Genomic DNA, 12,721 nt, shown 5'->3' with positions numbered 1-12,721 from the left:
GCAGGAAGGTGATGGAGCTGAGGGATGTCCTATGCAATGTGAGTTTTCTGCCCTTCCACAAGCTTAGGAAATGTTTAGCTATCAAATGCTACACCCATGCTGGAGGTTTGAAACCCTTAGATTTTTGTTCAAAACATTAAGCTCTTTCATCTAATGAAAATCACCTTCTTTTAAAATGGAAAACATTAAACCAAACAATAGCTATTTTTTTTCCTAATGACTTTTTTGATCCAAGAGCTTTCAGAGTGCTTAGCCTTGTAACTTCAGATTTATTTTTTTTTTAAATTGCTTTACAAAATCACTGGATGTTTCTGGGGTGAACATACATCTGTGCTGGCTTTCGCTGAGCTTTGGAAATAGGTCAGGAATTAAAGCTCCGGCTTTGTGGTTCTGAGGAAAGCCCTTAAGAAACTCTCTCAGACATAAGAGGGCAAAGAGGGGTCACTGGAAATGCTGTTTGACCATATATAGATGGCATGGTCTCTCCCATCTGCAAGCATGTACGACTGTATACAGAAACATATATGTATGAGCTGCTGAAACTGGTGCTCTTCGATGCTTGCTTAGGACAGATTGCTGCAGGAAAAAAAAAAGGCAGTCATGGGAAAACATTAAGAGAAATGCCCTGTCTTCATGTGACGGTGGTGGCTCCTCCTTACATGCCTTAAGCTTAGCTCTATGTCCTAAGCTTAGTCTATTGTTTTGTGTACCTCTGTGCAAAAACTAGCCCTATGGGTGGCGTGCACTCAGTGTGAGGTGTCATTGCCATGGAAACTGGCACCAAACCTCATTCACACATTGAGCCTGGCTGGCGATGGATGGAGGTCAGGCCACTGACGGGCTACTGACGGATGGAGGTCGGGCTCTGGCATCTGCACTCTGCTGCCCTGGGGTCTTTTGCAAGCCCTCCTAAGAGGGAGGTAGTGGGAAGAGGGATGGTTTCTCGCAGAAGGGAAGGGCAAAAAAATGGTGCAGGAAGCAAAAACGGCCAATGAAGTGTGAAAAATCAACCATTTTGTCGTGCTCTCAGATAGCACTCTCTTGATGTAGTTTGTTAATTTTGGGTTTTATTTTGACTTCAGAATAGCAGTGGAAATGAGTAACTGCTGCAACATTAGTGGGAGGTGCTTGAGTCATTTCTTATTCCCTCACCCTGGGTCTCAGCAGGGTGGTGTGGAGGAGCTCTGGGTGAGTGAGGCGTACACTGACTGAGCAGCATGTGAAGCACAGAGGAGAACTTGGCATAGGGATTAAACCTGGACATGGTTTCTGTAGGGTTTCCTGCAACATTAAAGAAAAAAAAAGTTCAAAGCCTTAGGTTAAAAAAAAAAAGGTAAAGTGAACTGAAATAAAACAAAATCCAACCTTTGGGGTAAATGGAATTCCCCTATATTTGTCTCTCCCTACCTGCTAGGAATGTTATGGCAGGATTACCAAATGTGAGGCTTTTTCTTTTCAACATTACAGAAGGGGAAAAAATGGGATGGGAGAAGAGGTGTTCTGTTGATTTTTTTTTCTTCAAGACATTTTTCCTTTCCTTTGGCCTAAGCAACTTCTTCCATCTCTCCCTAAGTCCACTATTTGTTAGACCTGCGGGTGGCCTTTAAACAACCTCATCACAGTGTAGCTTTTTGCCGTCCTCAAACATTACTTTGCCGGCATGCTGTGTAGGCTGCTTGCCTTCACAAAGTGCACAGTTTTTTATGGCTTCTGTGCCCAGGTTAGGGAGAGCAGCTTCCCCTCTTCCTCCCCTCTTCCCCTTCCCAGTGCCTCTGTGTGTGCTGAGGATGCAGCACAGCTAGGAGAGCGCCCCAGCCCCTTAATACTGCCTGCAGATGAAGGAGGCAAATCACATTTTCAGCTGCTGTAAAGAGGTCTGATTTCTTTGTTGTGGACACTGCTGAGTGTGTTTTACTGGCAAAAGGTTAGAGCATGGCTAAAGGATTAGAAACCTGAGCATGATACAAACCTTGGGTACGTGCAGCTTTAAAGGTTCTTCTCCCTCTCTGTGCCTCCTGCTCTTTTTCCTGAGGTTGCTAATCAAGCCAAACTAGCTGGTATAGGGAAGACGAACGTATTAACAAAACCTTTGCTATTCATCTCTTTCTACTCCTGCTTTCCGAGCAACCTGTGAGGCCTGTGGGCAACATGCCATTCTGTCAAAATATTTTAAGCATTAAGCCATTTCTTTGGGAGGTGGTATTTATCTGAAAATACATGCACCTAATCTCTAAGTGTGGTAAATTTGTTTTTATCTTTTATTACATAAAAATACTTTCAAATCTGAGAACCTGCCTTGCATAAATGTGCAATAACACACTTAGACTTGGTCCCTGAGGGGGGCTGACTGTAGTCAGGTGGTTGTTTAACAACTTGTCAAGGGGAAATTGAGTGCCAGTGCAAGGTGAAGCCTTGAGCTGGCTGGGGAGCTGCACTGCAGCTGCTGCTGCTTCCCTCCTGTGTTTTTCCTGCAGCAACTCTGCTCCATGCCTCTTCCTGTGGGGAACACGCCAAGGACGCAGACCATGGAGGCAGAAAGGGGAGAAGTAAAGCTTGTGCTGCTAATGCTGTTCCTTGGCAAAGCAGTCTGGTATATTCAGGAGGCTTTGGGCTTGGTCAGTTTGAAATCAGGTATGATGTGTTTGTGCTCACAGATGGGATCCTTTGGTGGCTTCATTTCAGATCCTGCATTTCTTGAATAAACCAGATGCTTGTAACTCCTTTTTCTGAGCATTGTCTGATGGTGCTTGTAGAGGTGCAGCACGTGCACATCTTGAGCTGTGGTCTCTTTCCTGTACCCCTTCATATCTCCTCTGTGAGGGTGACAACAGTTCTGCAGCATTCCTGGTTGTGCATGTGTACCAAAGCCTACCACAACTGCCCATCCCCTATGATCTCAGGCAGCAGGGAGATGAAACCATTGAGCTGCAATACCGCGTCGATCCAGCTCCAGAGTATTCAGGCTGTGTGTGCCTTATTGTCATGTATGTGTGTAATTGCTATCTGGGTCTTCATGTGGTGGTGCCTTGAAAAGGGGTTGCTGTCATTTTCTCTTTGGTTAGTCTCCTCTCCAATTTAAAAGAAGTCTTCCCTTGAGGGAGGTTTTTCTTCATTTATTTTGTTAGTGGATACTTTTTTTGAATTGTAAACTTACTTCTCTATATAGAGCCTAGAAAAAGGATATGGACTGACAAAAGATTAAATATTCCTTCTAAACATGAGTCTGACAATTTTCAAGTTAAAAAAATAAAAAAAAAGAAGTAAAAAAAAAAATCTGAAAGTCAACTTTGTTTCTGGTCTTGCAGCTTTTAAAATGTTTCTGCCAAGAGAAATGACCACAGTAGTGTATGAAGCTATGGAAAAAACAGCTGAATCTTTTTATATGTTGATGTTGTTATAATATCTAGTCCCCTCTTTTATAACATAAGTCAGGGAAATGTGTGCATGGAATTTCAGAAATAAACACCTGGACTTCTTTTAACATTAAAGTATTCTGAATATATAAAGATTACCTCGATAGACATGCTTTGTTCTTTAAATGAATTGGTGAAATTTGGCATGCTTCTTGAGGAGGCCTTTTGCCAGTCTTTTCCCATATTCTTAGCTCATGCCTTTGCATAATGATGTGATCCATGGTGGGCAGGAATAATTCAGGCTAACGATGAATAATGGTAGCATTTGTGGTCAACTGGTCATGACATTCTCATTTGAGCATTTCTCTTTGGGAACTGCGTCTTCGAGTCATGAGACTTGCAGTAATGTCAAGAGAGAGAGCAGCACAGAATCAGGCTGGATGAGGGAGAAAGGGGACACTTGTTTTACAGGGTCCACTGTGGTGGAGGAGGGAATTAAAGAAAAAAAAAGCCTTGCTTGAAATACTGGTAGCTTTACAATCATGTCTTTGTAACAGTTTCTCCACTGTCAAGTACTACTGTACTTCTGTGTTTAGATCAATGTATGTCTACAGTTCTGTGCACAAGACCCACTGAAATCTCAGTGAGGGAAAAACAACCTGTAGGAAAGGAGGTGGTGGGAGTAGAGAAGGACAGAGAAAGCATCACATTAGGAAGAATTTATTGGTAGCCTAAAATAAGCAAGTGCAGAAAAGAGCAGATGCTTTTTAAACATGCTGGAATAGGACATTAGGACATGCTACTCCAGATTTGGATCCTCCCGGGCAGAGGAAGAAGGGGAGCATACTGGTAAACCTGGGGATCAGGTTTAAATGGGGACATGCTGTAAAACACTGTCATGCCAGAATGACCTACTTGCATCATGCCTCATCTGTGTCTGTCACTTCTAAGTCCTGGGTATTAGGTGTATGTGAAGGTTAATTACACAGAGATATATTATTCACTGATAAGCAGAAAGGGATGTGTAAAAAATGCAGAGTTCCCCACTACAACTAAAAAAGACACTTGTGGTAGCTGTGTATAAAAATAGCCTGGACACTACAGCTTTGATTAAAGGGGGGTTTGAAGTACTGTGCTGCTTAGATGTGTAGGATGTATCTGCTTTCTGTTGAAGCAAAAAATATGTTTACAGGAAGATGGATAAATGGGAGTGGAGTATCTGTGATTCAGGGGAGAAATATTAATGTTCCGATGACTTTTGCAAACTGAAATTCCTGGAAGTTGGTTGCGGACTAAGAAAACCACAAGTACTCAGGCTTGGTTTAAATTAAGTCTCTCAGAATTTGTTTGAATGTATGAGTAGGAACCCAAATATTGTGGTGATAGAAGAGCTGACACTGTTTCCATCCTTCAGATGTCATTTACAGGACTCTGGAGATGGTGGAAGAACCAGAAAGCTACGCTGCTCTTCCATGGTGCAAACTACTGCTGAAAATCGTAAAGAAGAAAAGTAAACTTGATTTACAGTTTTGAATAGTGACATTAAGAGAACATATTCTTTCTTGTCACATGTTAGTTAAGAGATTCTGGCAATGTATCCAAAGCAACTCCATCTTCAAAGTGGACAAAAGAAAATCATGTCAAATCTGAGAGTCTTCTGATGTGTTCCATTAGCTGTGGATTTTTTCAAGAATTCTTCAAACACGAAATTATTTATTATAAACAGCAATGGCCTTATTCAAGATGCCACAAATAAGGTAACAGAAGCATGTCAAAATGGTACAGTTTGTGCTGAAATCTAACGATTCTATAGCAGCTGAAAGCATTAAGATAACCTTCTTCATCAGAGATATATTATAAATTATTAGTAACAGCAACTCCACTATTTGGCCCATGGTTTTCAGAACAGTTTGAAAAAGTATTTTCATGCAGTATGCACCCAAAACTTTTTTTTTTTTAAACTATCCTCTGCATTTTATTTAAGTCATGTAAAAGTTTGTAACTAGAGACTACAGGCCAATTACCCATTCAAAGTAAGCAGGAATGCTAGCTGGAGCAGAAGAAACAATAACCAGATTAAGCTGCTAAAATATTTTCTTTCATTTGTATGAAAGTTTTATAAAAAGCTTTATAAAAGTTCCAGCTGAAAGTGAGGGCCCATATTGCTTGACTCCATGCAAAAGCAGAGAGCAGTGTATGGAGAGAACAGAGGGTACACACAGTAAAAATGTGACCTAAGAAAGTTGTATAAAGAGTTGTGGGAAAAAGGAGAAGGAATAAAGGTGTTAAGTTGATCTGTTGCAATTCAAATAAAAGTATATGAAGTTTTGCTTAAATTCCTCTAATTTTGCTTTTTATTTGAGAAAGGTGTGAGAAGCTTGATTTAAATCTGGACTAGCCTAAAGGAGCTGCATTATTTCAAGATTGTTTTACTTTCAGGCTCTGTAATATGATAGTCTATGACAAGAGAAGAATTGCAGCCTAGAAACAGCAAACGTTCCCTCGAGGAACACCACCAAAGTTTTCACTGACACCATGGAGCACTTTTCTTAAGCAGGCAATTTAGCTTCTCAGAATAATATATGTAATGATAGATGGTAACACTTACATGCACAAAATGGGTAATTCCACACTTAGGATGAATTTAGAGCTGCTGTAGTGGGTTTAATTTCTTTGAATTCAAATGATTTGCGCATGCCTCTGTCGTGGCCGAGTGTGATCTCCTCAGCTTTTCAAAGTTAGGTTGCTGAAGATACTGAAGCAAATATTTTGGAAACATACTTCCTAATCATAGAATTCCTTTTTCACTAAGGATGTGGCTTTGATCAATTATTTACTTACCCATCCTCAAACATATTTACACTTTTCAAAACCTTTCTTTGTTCAGTTTGTGCCCAAAATGCATGTCCTTGGTACCAGCTTCTGCAGAAAGTCTGAGGGAAGTGGCCGCTGTAATTCTGTGCGGCTCCAAAAGATGAAACGTCATGAAGGAAACACGCATGAGATTTGATTTTTTTATCTCCTTTTATTCTGTGAGTGTTCATTGCATTTGAATATCCTCACCAGCAACCCTCCTGCAGTTATCAAATGTCTCAGCTTTGTTTCAGTGCTTAACCAGCTGTAAAAGATGTTTTATTGCCTTATATATTCTTCCACCATTTAAGTAAATCACTTCAGTGTTGTATTATAGATGATTCTAAAAAGGAGGGTTTTTTTTTTTTTTTCCATTATAGTGATTAGTGGCCAGGTATGCACAGGAACCAGCATATTTGGAGCAAGCAGCAACCTGTCCTGCAGTTACTTGAGAGAGGGGTGTATGTACTCATTACCCCATGAGTAATGCAGCAATCCACGTGCCCTGCTGCTGAGGACCAGCTGGCTTCTGTATGCTATCAGAGCTGCTTGCTGGCAGGCACGGCTCATTAAGAGCCTAGTTGTAGGATATAACATCTTTGCAGTCAATTAACAACGCTGCGCTTTACAAAGGTCCAGATCCTTCCTCGTTCAGCCCAGCACTCAATATATGTTCAAAGTTAAATGCTTGATTAAAGTTTTGTGTAATGAAGATGTGAGGTCTTGTGCTTGAGGTGAAACAGGTAGGTACATTCCCAAATCAGGGCCTGACACGTTATGGTTTTTAGAGGTTTCCAGGAATCTTGAATATCCTGAAATACTGACTATGCTGATTTCCAAGCTGAGTAAAACCTGCAACTGAAAAACAAAACCACACCATGTGCCTGTGAAGCATGCAGGAAAACCTTTTAAAATCTGTATCTGGTCATCACTGATGCTTGTCTTGTCAAGGAAATGCTAGCAGACTGTTTACATTTTTGTAACCTTAAAATAAATTAAAGAAATGACACAACCTTAGTCATCTGGAAATGATGAAAAAATATATATATTTGGTAAAATGAATTTTTTCTTTGAAAGGAGAAGCAATGAGAGTAATTTAATTGTTATGCACTTCCTGACTGTAATATTTCTCACTGGACAGAGTTGTGTTTTGTAGCCTGCTTCCTGTAGTCAAGTAAAGGAATGAGTATTAGGAGGACCAAAATTCAAGCTTTTGCCTTAGCATTTTATGTAACGATGTCTACCACTTTGCCGTGCTTTTTTTCCATTGTATGACACCCGCTCACTTATTGTAATACTCTACTGATAAGTCATTGCTGTAATAGACAAATGTCTTTGTTCCAGTTCAATGGGTCAACAGCAGAATCAAAGAAAATCTCTCACTGATTGTGAGTTACTTACAAACATAACCACTCTGCTCCTTGTGGATTGGGTCTAAACACCTTACTATGAGATCTAGACTTGGTATTTTCTGTAATAGTATGTTGAATTGTCAGAGTTCACTGCTTCATCTTCTGCGATGTCTCATCTTCCTATATGCAAAGTTCCAGCTGACTGCAATGAGTGTTGATTTAAACCTCAAGTAACTTTTGAAGTAACTTTTGATTTCTGGTGGAGCATCCTATGAATGTGGATTGTTCTATACTTCCTCTTATTTACTTTGTCCTGTTAGAGAACAGGTTGACATAAGCCTTCTGGTCTGTGTGACACCTTACTCGTTTGTTTTCAACTTTAGTTTTCAGTCTGATTTGAGTTGGAGTGGTATTTTTAATTTATTATTTGGACCTGAAACTTAAAATGAGAGATCAAAAACAAACACATCTCCTGTACAGAGACTGTCTAGTAGTAGCTGGAATTGGATCACAGCCTATAAGGCAGGCACAGCACCTCCCGTTGAGGCACTGGGATATCATCCATGCCCATGGAGCTGATGCTAGCTGCCCTGGACACCTCTGGGCCTGGGGATAATGGCTTCTGGCAGCCCAAATGGTAAGGCAGGACTCAGATCCTAGGGGATCTACCTCTGGTTTCCACTCTCAGATTCACTGGATCTGTTCATGGGTAAGACTTGAAGATTTCACAGATTATCGTGTTTCAGATATGTGGGGGAAATTTTGGGTTTGGTTGGTGCAGAGCTCAATCACCCCAGAGGTGCAGGCTATGGAATCAGTGAAATCCAGAGAGCTAAGGCAAGCCCTGCTACAAGGCCAGCCCCCAAATTCCACATCCATCACAGCCCACCAGAAATATACCTGAAAGTTCAGTGAGAGCCCTGCCTTTCTTTGCCTTGCCCCAAACTTCCATGTTATTTCAAATTGAGCATTTTGGGTTCAGTGATAGACACCTCTTTAGGTGAAAGCATTTGCAGCAAAATGTCCAGCCCCTTCCAGGCACAGGGGTGAGCCTGAGCTGGGAGGCTCCATGAGAAAACGGGCACACTTTGGAACAGTTCAGACTACATGTGAACTTTGCCACTGATTAAATGTAAATAATTCTGCCCAGACTCTAACAGCTGAGTTGAGGCAGAGATTTTGAAAAGAAAGAACTTGGATCACAATTTTATGGCTATCTCTGTAATATTTTATTGCTAGTTTATGACACCAGAGTGTAAATTACGGGGCTTTAGAGAGTTGCATTGTGGAGGTTTTATCCTTTGCTTATGTACAAAACATAAATACTACTGTTTTGTTTGCAGGAAAATTAAATACATGTTTTTTAAAGTGCTGTTTAGGAAGCCAAGTGGGTTAGTAAGAAGAACACCTTACTTTTTTGCTTTTTTTTTGTGTAGATACTGTATTTTTATGAGCTGGTACTGAGTAATTATTTTCAATCAACTGATGTAGGTCAAACAATTGAAAAGATGGAGAGGGGAATAAATGTGTGGTGTATGTTTGCAAATACCACTACAATGGAAGTAGTGTGTGTAACACCATGTGGATCAGAGAGGAAATGTCTTCTATTAGATGAACTAATGGAGAAAACTATCTTTTGGAAGCACAGGCCGTTTCTCAGGTCTGAAACAAACCTTACATAGTTTGTGTGTAGATAGAATCAGCTTATACTGTGTGCGTACATGTACATACGTGTCTACACAAATGCAGTTCTGTAGATGCAACACCAGCCACCATATTGTCCCATTTGTATTGAATGTGTGGCCATGTTATCCATTTTTACAAGAGGAATTTTAACAAATGGAAATGTTTCGTTTCTGAATACATTTTTAAAGCTAACTTAAAGCTATGTAATTCAAGAAATGTGTTGTGTTTTAGAGTTCAGAGTTTAAAGATCAATTCCTTTTGGATGTGACTTCATCAAGATTCATCAGTATCTTACTCTGGCCTTTGTCTCTTGGGGTTTATATCCAGTATTCCTTCAGATTTTGCTCCATCCCATGTCAAGATGACTCCTTGTTGTTTCCTTCTGTTGTCTCATGCTGAGTGACCATGGGCAGAAAAAATGTTTTCAGCTGCTCCTTTTAGTTAATGTTGTTGTTCCAGTAGACTCACTAAGCTAAATTTTTCAAGTTATGAAGCAGTAATGTCTGTGAACTCCATGTTATTCTCCTACGCCCAACCTTGGCACCAATTTCCTTTCCAAGCTCTGGGCTCTGGGAAAAATGCTGGTTTATATCTGTTGGGATGAAACTGAGGTGTGATTCTCCTGTTCTTGAAGAGTGGAAGGACTTGGAGGCGACATGAGTAGCCACAGTGATGTGAAATACCTGTTTTTAATGGTTCTAAATTATTATTGTTCAAATCTCTTGTATGTAATGTCTCTGTTCTCTTAGGAGATTCAGATGGATCACTCTTTACCAGCTGTCAAGGCCAATACTGCTGTACAGTCCTTGCTCCCAGCAACATCCTCAGTGTCCTGGTGATGGGGTGTCTTGGAAGGACTGTGCAGATCAAGCTTCACACTACTGCACTTCAGGCTCTTTGTGCTGTGAGTACACTAAATAATGTTGTGGCTACCACTTGGCATGTCCAAGTCGGTTCACTCGGAGTGCTTTGACTTAACATCTGGAAAACTTACCATGATTTTGATGATTTTATGCTTTTTAGGTGGATGAAACTATGTACCTGCTTCAAATAAATATGAAAGGTGCTGTTATATTGATTTGTTAGTCCCTGTAATCACAATAACTTTCCTATGATTGTAGGGTGAATGAGTATTTTTCCTGTAGTGCATTACAAGCATGCTGGAAACAATACAAAGGCTATATTTTACAGGCAGCATCTGATAAAAGTAATTCAGTTGCTGCTCTTCCTAACAAGAAAGGCAGGAAGGAGATGCTTTTAGTTATTTTTTTCTCTAATATGGACAGTGGTAACTCTGGGTATACAGAGAGGGGTGTGGAAACAACGCTATGTATAGAGGTGTTCATTTTCCAGCTGTGAAAAAGATGTGTCTGCAACCTAACTGTACTTTCTTTAGCTGAAATAAACACTTTTGGGAAGAATTTGGCTGAATGGTTATTTTTGGTCTGGCAAAGGGGAAACCGACTGAGTGACTGTTATTACTCTGATGCCAATTACTGGAATCGACCAGCTTAGGGGCAATTTGCTGACTTTGTTTAAAAACAAAACTGGTCTTTCTGGGTCCAACTGTGATTTAGAATGGGAGGAGCTCTAAACCACTTCTTTCTTTTCTTTTTTATTTTGTTTAGTTTTGTTTTGTCTGGTTTTTGTTTTGATTTTTTTTTTGTTTGTTTGGTTTGGTTTTTCCTTTTAAAAAAGAAATTGAAATTTTTTTTTTAAAGTTTCCTAGCTGAAAACATTATCTGAAATCCACATGGTGTGGGATTTAGGGAATTAACAGGATGATTCAGACATACAATCCTCACATTCATTCCCACTCCTGAGAACTTTCCTTAAGGAATAAAATTTCTTTCCTGCACTTGGTCGGAAACAAAACAAAATCAAACCCTTCTTTCCTATTTTTTCTTTTTCTTTTTGACTGGAAAGTAGCACAACTAATAACCCAACATTAAGCTCCAGCACATACTGTAGGCCAGTATAGTCTCAGGATATGAGTGGTGTATTTTTTAGCAGGCATTTGCAGCACTCCTCCCTGTGAACTCTTGGCTGATACGTTGTCCCATCACTGCTTCCCTTTCCTCTCCCCTGCTCCACATGGAGACGTGCCAGCAGGGGCTAAAGGGTGGTTCGAAGTGTTGCCTTTTCATTTTTTGTCCATAGGGAGTGGGACAGAAAGCGCTGAGAGTGGTGCCGTGTGTATTGGTTTGCATCTCTGTGAGACGACAGACCAAGGGCAATGCCTGAGCCCTGACCACGAGAAAATTGTGATCTTGTGTCCCCACTGTTCTCTTGATGTATCTCTGGTTTCCTTTTCCTATATGTGTGTTTGAGGGAAGGTCACATAAGCTGCAGTGAATCTCTGCAGAAGGAATTCAGAGTACTCAAATGGTGCAAAATTCCCAAGGTGCGCACCAGGAGAATTTTATGATGGATTGGTTTCCCACTCTTTCCCCTTTTGTTGCTTCTTATCAAAACCGAACAAACTCAAACAAAAGATATCCTTTCATTTAAGCAGGAAATAAAGGAAGCTAGTGAAACTTGATGCTTGTCCACGCTGCAGTTTAGTTTAAATGCCAACAGGCACCTGTATTTTCTTGCTTTCTCCTTCATAGTATTGCTTTCCTTGGTGCTCCTTGTGCAGATTTGTTTTAAAAATTCCTCTGCCATAAAATTTAGTATTTTTTAAATTTACAGTCAGAATTTTTTTCCACCTTGATAATTTTTCCTCTCTACCCAGAAACTTCTTTTTCCGAGCCCTTGGTCACTCTTTTGCTCTTTGAATCAGGAAAATTCTCTTAGCTTGCTCTTGTGTTTTCTGGACCACAGTTGAATCAAATAGTACCAAGCTTAACTGGTGATTTCTTGATTTTCTTTTATAATACATTTATATATTTTACTCCTAATATTTTTGTTTCATTATTTTTATTGCTGGCCTTCCCTGCCAAATTGAGGCCTTGTTGGTCAGACTCTCTGACCTGTGTCTTTGTTCATAGAGTCTCCATGGGCTTCTTCTGAAATTCACCTGAGTTCATTTGATTGTTTCAAGCTTCTCTGCACTTCCAATCCTATTTCACACCTGCTTTTCTTACTCTGTCTTCAGTTTGGGGGAAGAGAGGAAATTTACTAAATACCTTGCAGCCTTTTCCCTCTCACTGTCACAATCCTAGGCAACTAGATCAGCAGCTGCATTACTGCATTCTAAAGACAAATCCTGCCTGGGAGGAGGATCAGAGTGGCTGCCTGCAGTATATTGCCTTTCACCACATTGCTGATTCCCATTTTTCTATAACAGATGCTGCCAACACCCTTGTCTCTGAGGTGCTTCTGTAATGCTGTCTCTCTCCTACCTTTCCTCTAGCTGATGTTTTGCCAGTGTTTAAATCCACATCAACCTGTGTTTTTATTACACACAGAGATGGAAACTCTGCCCAATCATTCTTGTTCATTCTTCGGCTTCCTTTTGTTTTGTCTTAAATA

At 40.3% G+C, this 12,721-nt stretch overlaps 1 protein-coding gene across 7 annotated transcripts in view; it reads left to right on the top strand.

Moving 5' to 3' along the window:
• Positions 1-12,721, top strand: part of LOC116446410 — a 300,266-nt gene that overhangs the window by 188,751 nt on the left and 98,794 nt on the right. For 6 of the 7 annotated variants that reach the window (XR_004241218.1, XR_004241215.1, XR_004241212.1 and 3 more), the window contains one exon: positions 9,994-10,148. The exons of the other annotated variant lie outside the window; for it this stretch is intronic. Coding sequence is in view for 1 of the 6 variants with exons in the window: in XM_032114187.1 (XP_031970078.1) it covers positions 9,994-10,148 (155 nt within the window). In the remaining 5 variants the exon portion in view is untranslated. The remainder of the gene's footprint in view (positions 1-9,993; positions 10,149-12,721) is intronic. 7 annotated transcript variants of the gene reach the window in all.

Source organism: Corvus moneduloides, chromosome 1, assembly GCF_009650955.1.
Source record: "Corvus moneduloides isolate bCorMon1 chromosome 1, bCorMon1.pri, whole genome shotgun sequence".
In the NCBI taxonomy this organism is placed as follows: Eukaryota; Metazoa; Chordata; class Aves; order Passeriformes; family Corvidae; genus Corvus; species Corvus moneduloides.
Note: the sequence above shows the minus strand (reverse complement) of the source record. Positions and strands in the feature narration are given on the sequence as shown.